This window comes from Hyalella azteca, unplaced genomic scaffold (genome assembly GCF_000764305.2).
Source record: "Hyalella azteca isolate HAZT.00-mixed unplaced genomic scaffold, Hazt_2.0.2 contig7177, whole genome shotgun sequence".
Classification (NCBI taxonomy): Eukaryota; Metazoa; Arthropoda; class Malacostraca; order Amphipoda; family Hyalellidae; genus Hyalella; species Hyalella azteca.
In genome coordinates, this window is record NW_025937306.1 from 179,397 (window position 1) to 199,495 (window position 20,099).

The 20,099-nt window shown below is 40.2% G+C and overlaps 1 protein-coding gene across 1 annotated transcript in view; it reads right to left on the bottom strand.

Moving 5' to 3' along the window:
• The window catches only part of LOC108668191 (serine-rich adhesin for platelets), a 179,457-nt gene extending 167,346 nt beyond the window's left edge, over nucleotides 1-12,111 (bottom strand). Inside the window, exon 1 of the mRNA XM_018155359.2 lies at nucleotides 7,977-12,111. Coding sequence (XP_018010848.1) covers nucleotides 7,977-11,935 — 3,959 coding nt within the window. The 5' untranslated portion in view covers nucleotides 11,936-12,111. The remainder of the gene's footprint in view (nucleotides 1-7,976) is intronic.
• Nucleotides 12,112-20,099: the final 7,988 nt, after the last annotated feature.

Sequence of the window (20,099 nt, forward strand, 5' to 3'; positions counted from 1 at the left end):
TGGTCACATCGCCATTACGGAATCTGACCCTGATCTTCCCAACACCAACATAGGCTAGAGAATCATCGCATGCAACGTCGTTGGTCGTCAACGAGTTACTAGGGTAGTAGTTCTAACATTATGTTTACATGCAGTTAAAAAAAGCTTATATGCAAGGAATACAATATACCTATGACGAAATATGTTCAAAAACGCCGCGAACTTCAGTCAGCATGTATAAACACCCATTATAATTTAGTTTTCGATGAATGTTCATAGATTTCGCATTGCGCGTTTTCATTGCGAGTTCATATTTCAATTTTGAGCAGATGCACAAATAATAAAATAAATTACAAAACTCTATCAGCCAAATTAAATTCAACAAGTCATAAAAAGTAGAGTCATGAACGAAAACCATTGATTTGTTTATGATAACTCGTGAAATTTTTGGTGTGGCTGCTATAATAATTAAAAAAATGATTTAGTTATCGAGTGAGCAAAAGTTTAAAATTACTTTCACTGTTGGCAAGGCTGAAGCTCGAAATTTCGAGCACTTGCTCTAAATGACGCTGACATGCAAATAAGAAACGCGAGCTTTCGTTGCAGCCGAAAATATCGGAGGAAAAACACGTGCAAATGCAGTTCACTGCTCATAAAGACATGACACTTGAGGCGTGCAAGAGATGACAGTTGCCGTGACACGTGTCTTCCCTCCACGAGGTCAATGAATAGTGGCGTGTATTCTTTAATAAAATTAATACGTGAATTCGAGAGCACTCGAATATAATAATTAAATGAGAAAAATTCTGCTTGAGTAACTGAAATAATTTTCAATTGAGAAATATGTTTATTATTACCATTTCTAATGAAATTATGGAAAATTTTGTTACATTTCTCAATCATACAAACACCGACGGGGAATATTTTCATGTGAAATTGGCGACCGAAAGAATAGAATAGAAGTGTCAGCACTGAAGAAATAGGCCAATGGCCTGTTGCCGATTCTTGAACTTTTCGTGACTTGATTCACAAGAGATCCGGCCTTTGGAACCCGATCTTTCCATAACTGACGATTGATTGAGATAGCTGCTGGACTTATTGCCTGGTCCGTAATTTGCTAGGCATTTTAAGACTGAACATATGCTCCTGCATAGCTTCGTCTAGTCTTATTGCCTGGTCCGTAATTTGCTAGGCATTTTAAGACTGAACATATGCTCCTGCATAGTTCATCTAGTCTGTTCTTAAAAGCGTTCATACTCGGAGCGTCAAAAAATCGTGTTCAGTTAAAGTCACGGATGATATTATATGAAACACAATGCTCTAAAATTTGAAATGTAATATGATAAACTCCAAGCCTTAAATGGCGAGTGGAAGGATTGCAGGAGTGTTTAGACGAGCAGGGATGAGAAGGATTGCAGGAGTGTTTAGACGCGCATTGAGTGGAAGGATTGCAGGAGTGTTTAGACGAGCAGTGATGAGAAGGATTGCAGGAGTGTTTAGACGCGCAGTGAGTGGAAGGATTGTAGGAGTATTAAGGTGCGCTGTGATTGGAAGGATTGTAGGAGTGTTAAGGTGCGCAGTGAGTGGAAGGATTGTAGGAGTGTTTAGACGCGCAGTGAGTGGAAGGATTGTAGGAGTGTTTAGACGCGCAGTGAGTGGAAGGATTGTAGGAGTGTTAAGGTGCGCAATGAGTGGCAGGATTGTAGGAGTGTTCAGACGCGCAGCAAGTGGAAGGATTGCAGGACTATTTAGCTGTACAGTGAGTGAAAGCGAAGGAGTTTACGCAACGGGAAGCTATGAGCTGGAAGAGTGTGCGTCAATCTACAGTGATTGTAACACCGCTTCTGTAATAATTTGCATTTAAACGCCCACAGACATGCCTTACATTTAAACAACAAAGGAAATAATCGCAAAAAAATAACATTTTCTCAATTATAGTGGAATTTTCTTGTTTGCTTATTGATTAGGGATACCAAGACAATAAAACTTAGATACGGAAACTTAAAGAAATGTTGGAAAGACTATAAACATAAGATTCAGTAAATATTTTGAACATTTTTCCTCTATTAAATTCAAGTCTTTATTCATTATCACTTCATTCTCATTGGAATATAAATGTTGTGTAAGTAGATGATTATTTCTATAATATAATACAGTGCGATAATCTATATTTTAACACCAGGACTCTAGTTTAAGAAATTTAGCATCATCGCTGGCACTCACATTTCGTAAAACCAACGTCAGCACCATCGCTAGCTAACACCAGCGTCAGCACCATTACCAGCTAACACCAGCGTCAGCACCATTACCAGCTAACACCAGCGTCAGCACCATTACCAGCTAACACCAGCGTCAGCACTAGCATTTACTCCGACGACAGTAGCAGCGTTAACGGCTGATTGTGTATTTTTCAGTTATTTTTATCGCGTTTCCAGAGTTGCAAAGAGCGGACATAAATATTAGACTAACATAACATAACATAACATAGTGATGTCGGCTCTGAAGTGTAGGCCTGATGTGGCCTGTCGCCGATTCTTTTTCTTTTCGTGCCTTGTTCATAGATCTAAACTCGTATCATTTGATCGGATCATTTCATGACTGGCGATAGTTTGAAGTAGCTACTAGACTTCCACCGGGTTCGATAAGGAGCTAGGCATTTCAAATCTGAACATATATTTTTCCATAGCTTTATCTAGTCTGTTCTTGAACGCGTTCATACTTGGAGAGGTACAATGCATCCACTGGCTCCCTTTCGTCCAGCAGGCGAGTCCAATCGCCTGCTAGATCCACAGTGTAAAATAATCAACAGTATTTAATTTAATCCAGTAGATAAAACAATTTATAAACATCAGCAAAGAAAAGTTGCGTGCAAATGAGGTCGGCATGGAACAAATAACGCTCATGCAAGTGCATGGAGATGCGATGTATCTTATTCAGGTTGGTGATGAAGCAACAAGATTCGCATGCACTCGTGAAGCGATCAAATGAGCTCAGGCAAACGGACTCGCAGGCGAGACACGCATCGCCTGCCGTCTGCCTATATACAGTGATGAGGCATTTATCTTCCTGTGTTTATTCAACCTCAATGCGGACACACGTTGAGTGCAATTTTGATGCACTCAACGGACACACTTTGGGACTCAACGCCAAATGTTAACGGTTTGTGTACATGCAGCGGCGACCAGGCGTTGGCAAGCGGAACCTGCGTGCTTATACAATGAGAAGCGACCCACGCCCAAGGCCGAGCCTCATGAGTCAGGACAATTACGAATCATTGTCTGCTTCAATTACTGAGTTTCCTTTAGTGGCTGCAGCACGCAGTAGTGTGTTGCCTTTAATGACCAGAGCACGCACTATATACCAAGCAGCCTATAGTGGCCGGAGCAAGCACTACCAAGCAGCTTATAGTGGCCGGAGCACGCACTACCAAACAGCTTATATAGTGGCCGGATTCTAAAAGCTAATAAATTAATTTATCCTTAATTCAATTCCAGTAAAAATGCCAACTCCATCTTTCATTGAGGCAGTTTTTAATAAATACAACATCTATCATATGAAATAAATTTACTCAAGATTTGATAGCGTCGGTTGTGGTGCAGGTATTTTAATACTTAATAGTCTTCCGCCTCGATCGTATACAAGGCAATAACAAAAGCTGTACACTTTCCTTTAGAATTAATAGCTAAGATTACAGTTCTACTTGCTTTCCGCAGCAATGCTACGTAATTCTGCCAGTGAACGATGGCTCCAGACACGAAGTATGCGTTTGGAACGGCCTCCCGATCACGGAGCCTTAAAGCCTAAAATTCATTAATTCTAAAAAAAACTAAAATTCCCAAATTATTTGCCCATTTATAGACCGGTTGCATTGAAAATCTTGATTGTATGTCACGAAAAAACGAAAGTTCTTTTATATGTGAATTTCTGTGCAGCGACCGAGCAAAGCGCAAGCTCATCAATGTTCGCGAAGTAACGGCATATACGTGAATATTTAACTCAAATAGGTATGGATAATGAATGAAATAAGAATTACAAGATTTAAATATATGACTAAATTGTATTCTATTTTTTAACGAAATTAAAGAGTTTCCCTGTGCTCTCCTGGCACAAGTTTTTCGTGAGCACATTTCACAATTTGTTTCTTCTGGTCCGTAATTATGGGACTACGTACTTTGTGTGCACCGAACCACAGGATGACACACAATCATGGTAGGGGTGATCACGCTAGGTCAAGCGTATCAGAAAAACCTTAGCGAATAACTCTAAAACACATGCAGCTTTGATATCAACCTATGCGAAATTAACTTATCAATAAGTCCGTAGCCTATTTGAATATTTCTACTATCATTTGTTGAATACGATCGAATTCTGAAAACTATATTTTAGTTTACTCTACAGAAGTTAGAAAGTAATCCATGACATTCACGGTGCTTCCTTTCACGACCAGTCATGCTGATCGAGGCCATTCTTTGTACATTAAATAAACCTTTTAATTGTTACTATAGCATAAGGTGCACATCTATTTAATTATTTAAATCGATCTAATCTGATTGATTCTTATTTTGACATTAAATTGTCTATAAGGAACTTCACAATTAAAAGGTCAGCACCAGCACACATATTTGAACAATCTAGCACACAAAATATCACTTGGGAAGCAGTAAAAGGTATATCCATTGTAATTGACGCAGTGCGAATTTCTTGGTGTTTAATCATAAGTACAGAGCAGAAGTGACTTATCATGGCGGTAAAGAAATAAAGGAACGGTAGTCTAATCTTTATGAGTTACAGATTATAACTATTTTTTATAGTACGGCCCCTGGTCGCCAGTAAGCCGATGATCGAGCGCTGTTTTTACGGCAGAGGAAGTGCGATGTGCCGGATGACACCTGCCGAGGGGGAGAGGGGGCCGCGACCGGCCGTGGTCCAGGATGTGGAGGTAATGAGGGGACAGTTGGGACCTGGGACAGCGATTGCAGAAACACGGGCCCCGATAAATGATTTTTGCGTCATTGAGTCGTAATTGAGAACAGGTGAAAATTCATTACCATGAACCGACTGCAATCGCGGGATTCAGCCTTCTAAATGTTTTCGTTTGAGAAAATAAAGGACAAGTTTGCGAAAATTTCATCGGAAAAACAAAACAATGCGGCATGAATATGATGCCCACTAGAGCACGAATTATTTCTAATTCACGTCTATTCAGGATCACAACTAAACAGTCAGCGTCCTGGGAAGAATTATGACGGAAACCCAGCGATGTGAATGTGGCCGCACGTCCACACGACGGAACGTCTCAAGAGATCGGCAATACGTCTGTCCTTTCCCACGATGTCGCGGCGATCTGAGACTGCGGCGCGCGAGTCGAGCATGTCGGATGAACGTGACCGTGAATTGTCACGTAAAGAGACAAAAAACTAATCAAACCCACCTACGAGAAGTAACAAAATTGTAATTTTGGCAAATACAGGAAAATTTTTAAGACCCCAGAGAAATTAAACTTCAAAAATGCAAGAGTTTAAGAATTCTCTGAATTCACAATTGCAGCAGCCACGAGCATTTGATCAAAGTTCTTACCTGTTTTCACGGCGAGTAGAGCGAAGCCATTAACATGGTATTATAGTGCTGCGAATTTTTTCGTAATGCCATAAGTAGTGGACAGTACCGACTAGTAGGTTATTATGCAGGTCATGGCTTCCGGTACGGACAAGCCTCGCACTGCAACCACAAGCACGGTAGCTTTCTTCGGCTGGACGGCCGAGCGTTTCTCCAGCTCGTCCGTCAAATAGAGAAGCTTCGTGCCGACAATCACACGTTGCTGTATCTGTCCTCTGCGAACAACTGCACGCCAAACTTAAGCTTTAACAACAGCATGCATGCGACTCAAAAACGAATAATGGAACGTGACGAAGACGAACAGAAATTATTCGAAGTGTGATCAAATTAGTTAAAGTCAAATCTAAATGAATTTGGTCAAAGGCCGCAATCAAAAGAAATCATGACCAGATCCATTTTTATCTGGACAGATAATTTCGAAAGACCAGTTTTCCGATAAGCTGCGAGCTAGTTTCGGGCATAAAAAGAATACGCGAAAGGCAAGACTTGGCCTCATCTTCAACGCCGACACTACTATACTATAATTTTACTATACTATTGCTATAATATCACTATACTATATTAAAATATACTATATATCGTGCTACATAATATGATACGTCAAACTAATTTGAAAGTAGCTAAGAAGTTTAACAAGTCACCTAGAATATTTCCTTAACAGAAGTATCTTTAATCATACACACGCACATCGTATTTCCCGGGGGCGTCGATCTGTCGACAAGGTGTACGCCCAGAATACGCCCAGGCGCCCCAAGTATGTGAAGGAGGAGGCGTTCTATGGGAGAAATCTGAGATACGAATGCGCTTGCCCACAGTGAGAAAATTTCCTAATTACGCATAAAATCATGTGCATAATGGAATTTTTTTTATTTTGCCATCCAGTAATTTAAGTCACCCAAACATGCTTGCCTTGATAAACACCATGTAAATTGTTACATTAATTTTCCAGAAAATTTGTCGTGCGGAAATGTAAGATGTGGAACCGTTTGTATAAAATGTAATTCACTCAGCGATTGTATGCTTACTTGCTAAATTTAGCAAACGCCCCAACATAGACGTTCATGAGTGGGTGACCTAGAGATGATGGCACGATCATAAGCTCAGCTCAGAAGAGCGCAATACAAAGAAGTGAAGAAGCCTTATTTGTAGTTGGGCTCCAGTTACATGCCATATACGAGGAGATGGGGTTATGGCCATCCTACTCACGCAACCACGATAAATTGAACTCAAAAGTTGGTCAAAGCAAATAGTGATTTCCAACTAAATTGTTGTACCCATACAGCTAGGCCTTATTTTCCTGCACAGTACAGGTAAATAAACAAAGAAAAAAAGACAAGAAACGCACTGTATGCATATTCACTAAGCAATAAACTATATTCCACTATGTCTATAGCCACGCTTAATAGTTAATTAGATATAACAGTGTTGATGTCTTGATCCTATAGGCTAAGCAATAGAATAGAATTTATTTGCTAAAATTCATAGTTATTATGGAGAAGAAACACACACTAGAAAAGGACGTTAAAATTCAGTGAAAATATTACCTCGGTTTTTCAATAGCTTTTTATTTATTGGAAGTTGCTGAAATGTCTTAAATTCAGGGCGAGGTTTTTGCCTACACCGAAAAAAATACTGAACTAGAGCATGACTGAGACCATGCAAGACTGACAAAGTTTATATCAATTTTTTTAGACAATTTAAAATATAAGAACATCAACGTGAAAATGTGAATAGCCCTGTTGAATCCTGTTCAGTATTACACTATAATTGTAACGATAATTTAGTCTGAATGAAGTTTGGACAAAAATCTCTCGATCGTTCACAATAAAAGGCCATACAATTGCTGACGCTGTAGTCCTTATACAAGATTTTCTGAACAATAAACGGTACATGAGCACATGGACAATGACATTAACAGAGTTAAATGTCAGGCGCCGAAGTCGACATTTTCCCCATTATATTGCAGTAGCAGACGAGTAAGTTCTAATGTTCATATAACAATAGAAACCTCAGTCCTGGCACAGCTTCGACAGTCATTAGCAGTCGTTCATACAACATAAAGAGCCAAAAATGGAGCAGTGACTGAGCTCTAAATGGTAAGAGTAACTCATAAATTTTAACTTAATTGAGCAAGTCTCTACGGGATTTTAAATCAAACGAATCCACGAAATAGTTCAAAGTTCAATATTACATATAAATAAGCGTTCTTACCTCGGTGGGTTGGGACGCAGCACACTCGCCATGTCAATATTTCTTGGCTTTAATAAGATATAAACCACACTCTCAAAACGTTTAAATAATGCGAGTCACGTAAATAAAAAAATTGTACCAAGTGACTTGAAGCAAGTTTTAATTAGAGAATCTGGTAAACGTTCACTGACCTTGGCAAAGCTGCTTTGAAGCCACTCAGGCCATATTTGTCCGCCAAAAATGTCTTCGGAAGCGACAGGGAGCGTTGCTGCATGATGCACACAGCTTCTTCTTCTCGCTCGAGGAAGTCCCGGTTTTCCGTGGAGGTGGACGAAGACCGCCCCCGGTCAGGCTGCAGTTCAAGCTCCACGGCACTTCGGCGAGAATAGTGGGAACCTTCACGCAGAGACTGCGTGTGTCTCTCACTCATGCGGTAATTCGTTGCATTCTTCGTTCGCTTGTGTAAAAATTGGAATAAATGCCGTCCGTCTGAAGTGAGTTTGCGCTGCGACTCACTCCCGGAACGATGAGTATCTTTTCGGGGAGGTCGCCAGTCAAGAACCTGATTTTCTTTCATTTCAGTTCTTCTTATCCGATTCCCAGTAGAAATGATCTGTTCATTATAAAATTTTGATACAGAAGTATCATCCGAATAAGTTTTGATCATCAGTTCTACGCTCCGACACTCTCCGAGGTCACGTTCAAGCCACGTATTTGGTAGCTCAGACTCGCCCTTCAATCGACGATGTTCCAATTCAAGTTGCGTTAGGAGCTCCCGACTTTTGCTTATAGTATTTTTAAACCTTTCAGCCGTGATTTTTCGGGACGACTCATCTCCCAGTCCCAAACCGTTCGAGAAAAATTGAGCACGAAAATCGTGAGGTTCATCACGTGCCACTAGGGCGTTAGAGGATTCTGACCGTGTGTCCATCCGGTTGATATTTTCGTCGCTCGCCAAATATTCTTCTGCACAGATGCGAGTTAACGACCGCCTACTAGATTTCAGCAAAATATCCGAAGCCAAAATGTCGGGATGTTGGTTTGCCGCCTCAGTGAACAAAACCAATTTATTGATGTGTGGTAAAATACATGGTTCGTTGACTCCCTTGGATATTTCGCTTTCAAGATTTACCACAACCGTTGCTTCACTTCTATCTTCTTCAACGGCTTTCGTGTTTGCAAGATCTTTTGCCATTAAATTATTTTTCCACGATTCAACTTCAATTCTTGATTCAGAAGATGTTTTTTCAAGCTTAAGCTCAGTAGAATCTGACTCACTGAAATTGTTATCAAACTGGACGCTGTTGTTTACTGAATAACCAACCCCACTGACATATGGCTCACTGTTTACACGAACTGTCACCCGACCGTTTTGAACTTCACAGTCATCATCACCAGTTACATGAACAATTGTGTTATTTTTCATCGCAGTCCAGGGCGGTAAATCGACTGAAAGTCTCTTTGGACTTGCCAACAGGCTCTTGGTGAAATCAATTGACTTGGGTGAGCTATTCCTGCTGGTATTAGAGCCTCTCGTTTCCTCGTCATCCGATACAGAACCATCTTGCAGGCTATCATCTAAATCATTGTTTTTCACACGTAGAAGTTTATCGGTGTTTGCGGAGGGAACAGTATCGCCTGATAGTCTGGTCGAAGCCACGGGCGGTTCAGGCACCGGTGAACTCCTTGCAGCTCCAGCCTCATTTTCGCTGAGCATTTTTTGCAAGGCGCGAGTCTCGGTAGAACCTGGACTGGTTTTACTGGTTATGAGAACATTAATTTCAGGCGATGGCATGCAAGTATTAGATATCGAGCTAGAAGCGAAAGTATCAGAGAGGCTTTGTCTGTTTTCACTTTTGAAAGATAATCTAGGGTTGCCTAAAATTCGTGGTGATGCTACCTCGATATTTTCTTCAAGAGTGTACTCTTTAATATCCTCTAACGAGGTGGCAATCAAGTCATTTGTCTTTTCTTCAGCCTTGTGCAGCGTTGATTGTTCCTCCTTTGTTTGATCTGGGAGAATTTTTCTGGCCGCTATGCCGGACTTGCAGGACACAGAAATGCCAGGTGTTGAACGGCGAGCGGGAGAAGCATTGGCTTTCACCTGCGCGTTTTCGCCGCTCGTGAGGCGACTACTTCTTGGAGCAGTTTCTTTCTCACACATCTCTACGGTTCCTTGTCTTGCAGTCCTCTTTTCATTCGTAATTTTTCCATCTTCACGCAATTCCTTCGGAGAAAATTTTTTAATACAAGATCTGGAGTTCAGTTTATTACGTGTTAATGATTTGTCTAGCGCCTGTTCTGGTTTTTGAGTGCCACGCGATGGTGCGACAGGAGTCGTAATTGATGACGAAGATGTGGGATTGCTTTTTAATTTTTTAATTCGAAGGGAAGATGCGCTAGTAGGCCGAGAACTCAAAATAATGTTAGATTCTAATGCTTGATTTTTACGAGGCGAACTTTGATCTTTGGTAGCTCTAAGGCTGGTCGTCCGCTCTATTTTGGGTTTTAATTTATTACTTCCCAGCTTTGTGGCGAGTGGTATTTTTTCTGACATTTTGATGCTCAAATCACTATTTTCAGCGTCTTTGACAATGATAGAAATTTCTTCGGAGTTGGTAATTAACGGAATGGGTTGTGAGATACTCTTGGGTGAAGCAAGACTGGTCAAATTTTCGGCATTATTCGATAAAACTTCATGCTTTCGATGCGTGGTGCCTCGTATGGTTTTTATTGAGCTGCGCGAGGAAATCTTATCAATTGTAGAAACCTTGAAAACAGTCGGAATAATTCCATCACACATGGATTCATCCGTTTCTTCTTCGTCAGTCGAAACTTCGATCCCGGGAGTTACAATCTTCCTGCTTCGCTTCTTATGACTTTCGTATGCATGAATATTTTTTCTATTTTTGTCAGATTTATGATTTACAAGAGACTTGAAAACAATTCTATTTGAAGATTCGTCAACTGAAAGCAAGCTACTTGTTTCTGATGAAACTTGCTCCGAGCTGGAATTTTCCAGCCGGTTTCGATTTGAAGATTTTAATCTTGCACAGGGGACACTACGAGTTCCTGGAACAATTGTCGGTTTAGTTTCGGCTTCATGAACACACTTTTTAATTTCTGTTTTACCTTTGCCTTTAACGCGCGTATCTCCAACCATAACCTTGTTTACTATGCTACCTCGCAATGCACTTCTAGCCGGCAGCGTGCTTTTTGAAGGAGACACTTTCCCGGTCAAGGGCTGGGTCATAGTTAGAGGAACCGCAGTCGGCACCCTGAGTGTCTCTTCCGATTTGGCCACCATGGGTCGAAGAGGCAACGACGATCGCAGGGATGAAATCGACACGTCACGTCTAATAGGAGCGGGCGATGATGGAGACTTGTTTCGAATTGGGCCACTTCTTGTCCTCCATTTCATGCGATTCAGTGGAGATGCCAGGGCTTCACTTTTTTCGAGTGACAACTCTTCGTTCCCTAACGATGATTTCGATTCACTAACGATGACCGATATCGTAGACATCGTGCAAGTTCGACTAACGCTGTCATTACTGTTGGCAAATAGCGAGTCATCACCAAGGTTTTCAACATGACTCGCGGATGAGTTCATGTAGTCCGCGTATGGAGCTCCATCCCTGGATCTTGAACGATCCTGCACCTGATGACGATCGCTCGAGACAGGGTCAAGGTTCTTGAGCCTACGAGCCGTTGGTCTCACTGAAGCGCTTGTCTTGGGCTTGCTACGGTCATCGGCTGAACGGAGGGCGTTAATTGATATACGTCCGTTCCGAGTGGTAGGTTTAGGAAATGTGGCAGTTCCTGTGGGTTTCGGAGTTCGCATATGTGGGTGTGGCAATGCCACCGCTTTTGAAGTTTGGACATTTTTCTGTTCAACCGAGGTTTCTGACTTGAATAATTTATTGCCACCGTTGCCAGGATTGGCCTGCTCACATAGGCTAGCATCTCGATTAGAGATTTTACTGCTGGACGTTCGTTTGGAAGGCACATTGTTACTAGGAAAATGTGTGCATTTCGTGGTCGGCTTTGATCTAATACCCCCATTATTTTTTTCTGGAGTTACGATAGACGTTTTATTTTCGTTTTGAGTCCGTTTTTGGTACACGGGAATACCAGAAGATTTACAAGGCATAGCGACGCAAGTGCTATCATCACTGCACCAACACTCCAGAGAATTGTCACTATTTACTAACGATAGTGAACTGTTGCCTGTTGAATTATTTCCGCTTTCTTTGGCATCGGCAGAAGAGCTATTGTTGAGCTCAGCACTAACATCCTCACCACACGATGGAGCAATTGCAACTGGCGAGACGCGGCGTCCGACGCAACATGTGTTTACGCCAGCCGACTGTCCGTTCTTTTCCCAACCCTCCCTCTCTTCCTCCAATTCTTCTTCAATGACTTTCACTGTCGACTTTTTCTCCTCACACGACACTCTTTGTTTCTCGCCGATATTTTCATCACAGTTATCCTCATCCTGTTCGTCAGAGTAATCCTGAGCAAGAGCTTCTCTTATCTCCTGCCATTCTTGCTTGATGGCTGCGTTATGATAGATCCCCCAGTCTTCAACAATGCTTCCTTCTTCTAGCTCGCAATCCAGTTCGTCATTTGTTGACGTAAGATGCGCTCCAGTGCTATTATCACTTTCCTCATTATTGTTATTTGTCACCTCAAATTCGTCATATTCTTCATTCACATTAAAGTCTCTACTACATTCATCTTCATCGTCAGCATCTGTTCCGTCGTGATAATGATTTTCCCTCTCATTATCCAAGAATATAGTAATATCAAGATCACTGTTGTTTCCAGATTTTTCATCGGCATCCCACTCGTACCGAGCATCTTCTTGACTGTCCGAGGATTCGGCAAGGGAATGGACAGAATTGGTGCGGCGTCCAACGCTGCACCAACTAACGCTCAGGCGCTCATCATCACTCCAGTTGCCGGGGTCGATGATGGCGCCGGTGGCAGGCTCAGCCGCCAGAAGCGACAGGCTCGCCAGGTTCTTGGAGAGGCGGCGGGAGTAACTCTGTCGCGATATCATCGCTCGGGATATTACACTCTTCCTCGATCGTCGGATGGAACTTACGCGGAGTCTAAATAATGCAACATCACTTGTACTTCCCTGCCAGTCGATATCAACATTATTCCTATGTATTTTTGTGACACAACTGGAACCTTCTGATTCCAACGATATGTATTCTTCAGGCATATCTCCTACAGTTTGCAGCAAACTTGAATTACTTCTATGGCTTTCAGTGTCACTACTTTCATAAATTAGCGGTCTCCTGAAGAACACTTGAGCACCGGCAACGACCGATTGATTTTGTTCTTCATAGATGAGATGAGTCTCGTCAGTTTCGTGATGTTCGTTAGATATTTCACTAGTCACGCCGAATATTGATTCATTTTTATTTGAAATTTCATCAGGGTCTGTTGGGCCTTCATCGTATTCCATTGCGCCTACGCAAGCCACTTCACTAATCTCTCCCTCTAATAATTCATGTTCAATCAAAGTTTGCTTCGGGTCTGTTAAATTTTCTTCTAGTCCCATGGCGATCAATCGCTCAGATCGCCTGCCCCTCACGAAAGGAGAACTCGAAGATGTAATTAAATTAAAATCAATATTACTCACAACATTGCCTGAGTCCGTGTCTTCAGTGATAAAATTTTCATCTCCCGCTGATACAGATTCAGGTTTACTCTGGTCATCCTCCTGTAGGCTAGGTCCAGAAAGTTCGTTTGCCGTGCCAGTACGTGAATTCAATAAAATTTTGCCATGCTCTTCGTCTGAATTGACGCAAGTACCACAATCATCACTAATACACGAGTCCTCGGAGAAACTGAGCTTGCCTGAACTCAATGACTCACAATCAGAATTTTTATTTTCCAATTCTATCGACTTCGGTTCTCGACTCGCATCAAATACAAAGTTATTTCTTTCATCAAATAGTTTTCCTCTTGAATATATAACACTCACGGTCCTAACAATCTCCCCGCAATCCGAAACGGAGCGAAAGATTGTGGGTTCTCTTCTGCTGATCAGTTCATTGTAAATGTTTGGGTCCACGACACATCTTCCTCTCACGTGAGTGTGGCTGATGGGCGTGAGGCCAATGGAGCTTCTGCAACTCGCTGAGCTGTTTCCAGAATCCATCGAGCTTCTGTCACTCGACAAATGTTGACAATTCTCACTTAAAGGGAAACATTTTCTCCGAAATGAACTTCTACTGGCACGGCAAAACCGACCGCCAAGATCACTGTCAGTGCTTCCGAAGGAATGTGTTCTGAAGTTGCGTTGAAAATTTCCTACATGTGAGCGTGAGCTGAGAACGCAGATCTGGCTCCGTGCTATGGCGCATATGCGAGACGAAAATCCCGAGCGCTGTAGGCGCTTTTTTAGCGATCTTTTCAGCTTCATTTCGGGGCACCAAACTCTGATACTATTTCTTTCTTAGCTATGGAGAATTTATTATGGAGAATTTAGGGTTTTATTTATTGTGCATAATAAATCAGACTTTTTCCTGTAGAAACTAATTATAACTCTTTTTTCTTCACTAGTTATAATGTCATGTCTCGACTTACGCACAGAAGGGTTGGCATAGACCAGAATCACCAGAATCTGCAGCCATCGCGATCTGAGGAAGAACAAAAAATTAATTGCGATTAATGACCCACAAAGTGCAATTAAAATTTAAGAGGATGGTATTAGCCGACAATATAGAAAATAATAAGGAATAGAACAACATTGATCGAAAAATTAACATTTTTGTGTTTCTTTAATCCAAATATTTCCACATGAAAATAAATGAGTACCGCTAATGAGTAGGCAGACAAATTAACCTGTTTTTGTTTTCTGGACAAAAAAGTTATTGTTTGCAGAATTATCAATAGCATTGATGTACAATGAACAAAACTTCTAACACTATCCTCCAAGTTCAAAACCTGCACGAGTGAGGAGTGCAAACCTAAAACGATGCATCACAACGCAGATGTGCGTACTTCAAATCGGGTATTATTGCAGATTAACTACATCCAAAAAAAAGGGTGTTTTTTTTTTAATTATATGTTTTTTGGGGTGTAGATTACGAATCTGAAATCCATTTTTGGCGGTCGGCATCGGAAAACCGATTTTTTTCCGACCCAAAAATCGCGCTAAAAATGCCTAAAATCTGCGAAATCGGCGAAAAATCGGAAAACATTTTTGAACTAAATCGATCTGGGAATGACTGTAAACCTATGTAAAACCCTAAAATCGCGCTAGGTTAGGTTAGGTTAGGTTAGGTTACGATATAGGCTGCTATTCCGCATAAATCTGGAGATACATTGCCACATCGAGAGATCACACGTAGCGCACGACATCTTGAATGAAACTTACCCGTTGCACTGCAACGGGTAAAGAAGACGAAAATGTTACCCGTTGCACTGCAACGGGTAACATTTTCGTCTTCTTTGTCCATAAATCTGGAGATACATTGCCACATCGAGAGATCACAACCTAACGCCAACTCGCAGGTTGGGTTGGTTCGCCCAGGTTCCTTTTAGATCAAAATGCTATCTAAAAAAAGGAACTTGGCTGACTTAACCCAACCTAAGAGCTTTTTGTAAAATTTCGATGAACAATCCGACCCTTTATATAAAGGTGAGTGGGTAACGTAAGTTACGTAACCTCCATGTTAGTAAATAAAGGTGAGTGGGTAACGTAAGTTACGTAACCCCCATGTTAGTAAGTCGCGAAAAAAATCGGTTTTCCGATGCCGACCGCCAAAAATGGATTTCAGATTCGTAATCTACACCCCAAAAAACATATAATTCAAAAAAAAAACACCCTTTTTTTGGATGTAGTTAATCTGCAATAATACCTCAAAAAGTTTGTATAATCAATTACGCAGATGAGTATTTATATTTTATCTCGTTTACGATAGTTATCAATAACGTTCGTTTCCGTTTTCTACAACCGGATGAGTTAATGTAGAAAACGTATCAACGCCATGGATAACTTATACACAACCGTCAAACGCACGCTGCAAAGATAATTCCAAGAAACCTTGAGCAAGTTATCTTTCTTGTTATTACAATAATATATCGCTAATGAAACGTTAACTGAAGACAGAATCATTTAAATATCACCAAGCGAATATTATACGTGCTTTGAATTTTGTCGATATCGAGTTACATTTTATTTTAATTCGATTATTTTGGTGATTAAAATTTTATTTAGTGTACATTTTTAGTTCAAACCACCGTAGGCAATGCTTCGTTGTTTCTTCGCAATGTTATTTTAAAAATATTCCGAAACGAACACCAAGCGTAAATAATTATATTCACCTAACCATGATACAAAATAAAGCACACCACATGCGTACAATACGAATCAAATCGATGCAAACTTAAAACAAGTAAATATCACAATAAATATAATTTATCGGATCATCCTTCTAATATGAAAAAAATTATTGCGAGGTATTGAAAACGAACTTGTAAAATTCTGACAAAGCCTCTGCGTCGCATAATTTCAAATGCGCTGTGAATTTAATTTCAGAACAATAATCTAGCAAGGGCCCCGCCTCCCTACATAGGCGAGGAAATGTAACAAGAAGCAGCGCCATTAAAATAAGACTTCTCTTATTGAAGAAATGTTCGTCAGAAGTAAATTTGTCTTTACTTTGGGCGAGAAAACAATTATTTTTAAAGACCTAACGTTAATTCCAAATCGAAATAATAATAATAATTTCCAAAATGATCATAGTATAAACTCAAATTTGATGGAGCCATTTGCAGACTACTTAGGCTTCTTCATCCAGTTGTGCAAGCAAGTTCATCTATATTTAAGAAGTAATAAATGCATAGAACAATATTATAAAAATGGATTGCTGAATTAAATTCGAATGTTGAGAATACTAAGGTTGTTCAATTTGTTGCTTATTTATTAAGGAATACTCGAACGAACTTTGAAGTGGAATTTTAGTCAGCCAACTACCATTTTATCTTGGCTGATTGTGAATGAGCCAAGCGAAACATGGTCTGTTAATCTATTGGTCAGAAAATGATTTTTTTAGAGGATTACAAGCAGTTCATTTTTAATACCCTCAAATTAACCAAACGGATATCTTAAAGTAGCTTCGTATTCATTTTTTAGTCATCAGTAAATTGGACTAAACAAAAAATACTAAAAAACGTCAACTCATGGCAAAAGAGGAGCGTCTTCAGCGACAGGCTGAGATGGTATCTCCCCAGGAGGTCATTGCAGTTCAGTAACGGCAGTGAGCGCCGCGAGGAAAGTCGCTTCGCCAAGTTTTCTGTCAACAGCGACAACCATAACTAAAAAAGTCTTCATAACAAAAACTATCTCACACGATTACTACTCAGAAGGTGAGCAAAAACGTTCAAGGTGCAATAAAGATGAAAAAGATATGTAAATGAAAATACCGGCAATTATTCGAAACGATTTTTCAAAGCGGCGCAGTTTTAAAAGTGGAAAGAGTGTTTCGATTGTGAACGCACGACTACACAATTTTGTACGCTTAGAATAATCTTCGTGAAAAAATCTGATATATAATGGAATGACAACAATGAGGCTGTCTATAGATAGAAAAACCCCCACTATCACTTTATTATTCCGTGAAACGTATTCCAGTCCAGAAGAAGCATTTTGCCAGCACAAAAATTGAATAAGTTCTTTACACGTGGATGAGCTCTGTCATTAGCGCATCCAGCGGAACATTTGAAGTCAGTTAAACCTCCTCTGAAACAGTCATTAGAGCTCAGGAAAATGCTACCCTCTGCAACGGAGACTTTCAGAGAATGCATTGCACTGCTGCGCCAGCAAACCGTTCAATGAGAATGCACTGACCAATTGGCAAAGTAGCATCGAATTTTGTACATGAAATTTTATTTTATCTCAAGAAAGGATTTCCCAACTTTCAAGATAATCTAACCAATTCATGTAATACTTCAATTTACATAAATTTCAGGCACAAAAAAGTATATTGACTAGAATTGAACAAATTTGCAGTTCCCTAGTAGGTACCCTAATTTAAAGTCTGAATGGGACAATCGATGTCTACATATTTAAAGATTTAAAGACCCAGGCATAAAGTGGCAGGGAAAAAGCAGCTCAACACCAATCAGTCGGTCTCATCTTGGAATCGAAAAAGAATTAAAATTGTGAATAAATAACCTATGTTTCATCACTAATCTACAAGAGTAAAAATCGTTGAAGAAAAATTTATGAATTCCTTTTTACGTATTACCTAATTTAATCGAGACATCGTTCCAAGGACTGCATAAATAGACAAGCCAGAATGCAAGCAAGACAATGAAAAGCAGAGACAACAATGAACACAAAGCGTGTCACACTTGTTTGCTCTCGAACAACATCGACCTATAATTGTTTTCTAGATCCTCACGAAAGCTAAGTCAAAACTGCTAATACAACTCCGACGTCATTGTTACGAGTAACTGAGTCACGTACTTACGAAACCAGTAACGGCTGTCTTGCTTGAATTAAATCCGCGTTTTTGTAAACGTCAAACTCGGACAACAAAGTGGACCGGACGAGGGCAGGGAACCTGTCCGGCGTCTGCAGGGGCAGGCAGCCCCGACGAGTGTTGCTGACCTACATAGCGGGGATGACGCCTCATATACATAAATACAAAGAGCACCTCTCAAGCTCTGGGATAAAAATGCACTAGGAATACTGAAGGTTTTAACTTATGTATGCGAGAACAAAGGCTTCGCATCTATTGGTAGGGACGAGCTAAGAGGAAATCGCAGACATGTACTGGAAAATCAGGATTAACTTGGATTTTACAGAAGTGATGTTGAATGCAAATTTTAACACGCTTCAGTGTTAAATTTGTATTAAATTATGCCATTGCGTAAATTTTTCTTCAATTAAGTTGTACAACTCATGACACCTCCATGTCGGTCGAGTCAATGAGGTCACTGCAGATTCTGTGGACTACGGGACAACAATGTGGTCTGAGCATTCTTTATCACACGTGCCTTTAAGTAAGTTCCTGTCTCATATATACGTAGGAAATAGCTTGTGGTTTGAACCGCTCAATTAATGCAAGATTAGATAAAAATTTAGTTTGACAAATTATTTCAGCACTGCGAAATCAGGAGCTTCAATGTTTCATAGACTGCGTTTGAATGAAAAGCCTCAGGTTAGCATTGCACCAATAACTCTAATTTGATATATTTTTAAAATTACGGTACCCATAATTGTTCATGTTAAATTCATTAATATAGTGGAAAATTATACCATGAACGCAATTACTCCTGTAACTGTTCAAAATAATAATAATGATAATGCAGCGGTACATATCTGCTTGAGTTTCTCATTCTCCCACTTAAACCATTCAAGTTACTTAACTTTAGCTTTTTAACAACTGGTAATTCAGAATTTTCTATACATATCGTAGGAAGTTCCGCTGTGGCTGGTACACTATATAGAGCCTGGATCGCGGCTGCTGGCCCTGGGGTGTAGTCCTCGAGTACGACCGACTTAGGTCTAGTCTTTTTATGCCGATCAGCTCTCAGATAAGGACAAGAGAAAGCCATGGTGGTCTTCAAGAGCAAAGAGTTTATCATGGGTGCATCTTCTGATGGAAAGACCGCAACTAAATCAGCGTTGAAAATTTCACTGGTAAACTTGTTTGCATAATAAGGCGAAACGAATTTAGGTGCCAGGTAATTACGATAGTTTTTAATCGCAAGCAATTTATTGCCTTCTTATTACAAACGAAATTTTACAATAGAGCCCCTGAACTAATAACGAGAGAGGAGAGTGTCTAATTTTTTTAAATGAAGCAAATCGTCCATTATGTCATTTCTAGCACGCCGCAGAGACCTGGTATTTATTATCTCGATCTTTGGATTTCAGCGGCGTAAAGATACAATGAATAATACTGTAAAATTGCCTCCCAATATAATAACGAGCATTGGTTTCCTGTTAACGATTTATTAAGCGAACAACGTTCCTAAACCAAGGGAAGTGTTGATAATAAAGAAAGTAATCCATTCGAACTGACATCAATAAATATGGAATAATTATTTCGAGTATTTGTCAAATTAGTAACAAAAATCATTACCTCATTTGCCCCATACATGATAAGATCTTCCGGAGTGCCTGAGATAAAAAAAACATTTGTCCGCTGAGTTATAATTTATCAACGTTTAATCCGTTGACATCGAATCCAATAAAGATATTCTCATTTCAATCTAAAAAAAATTATGGTCCTCTTCACTTCGTCGGAGATCATTAACATGACATCGTAGTGAGCAAAGCA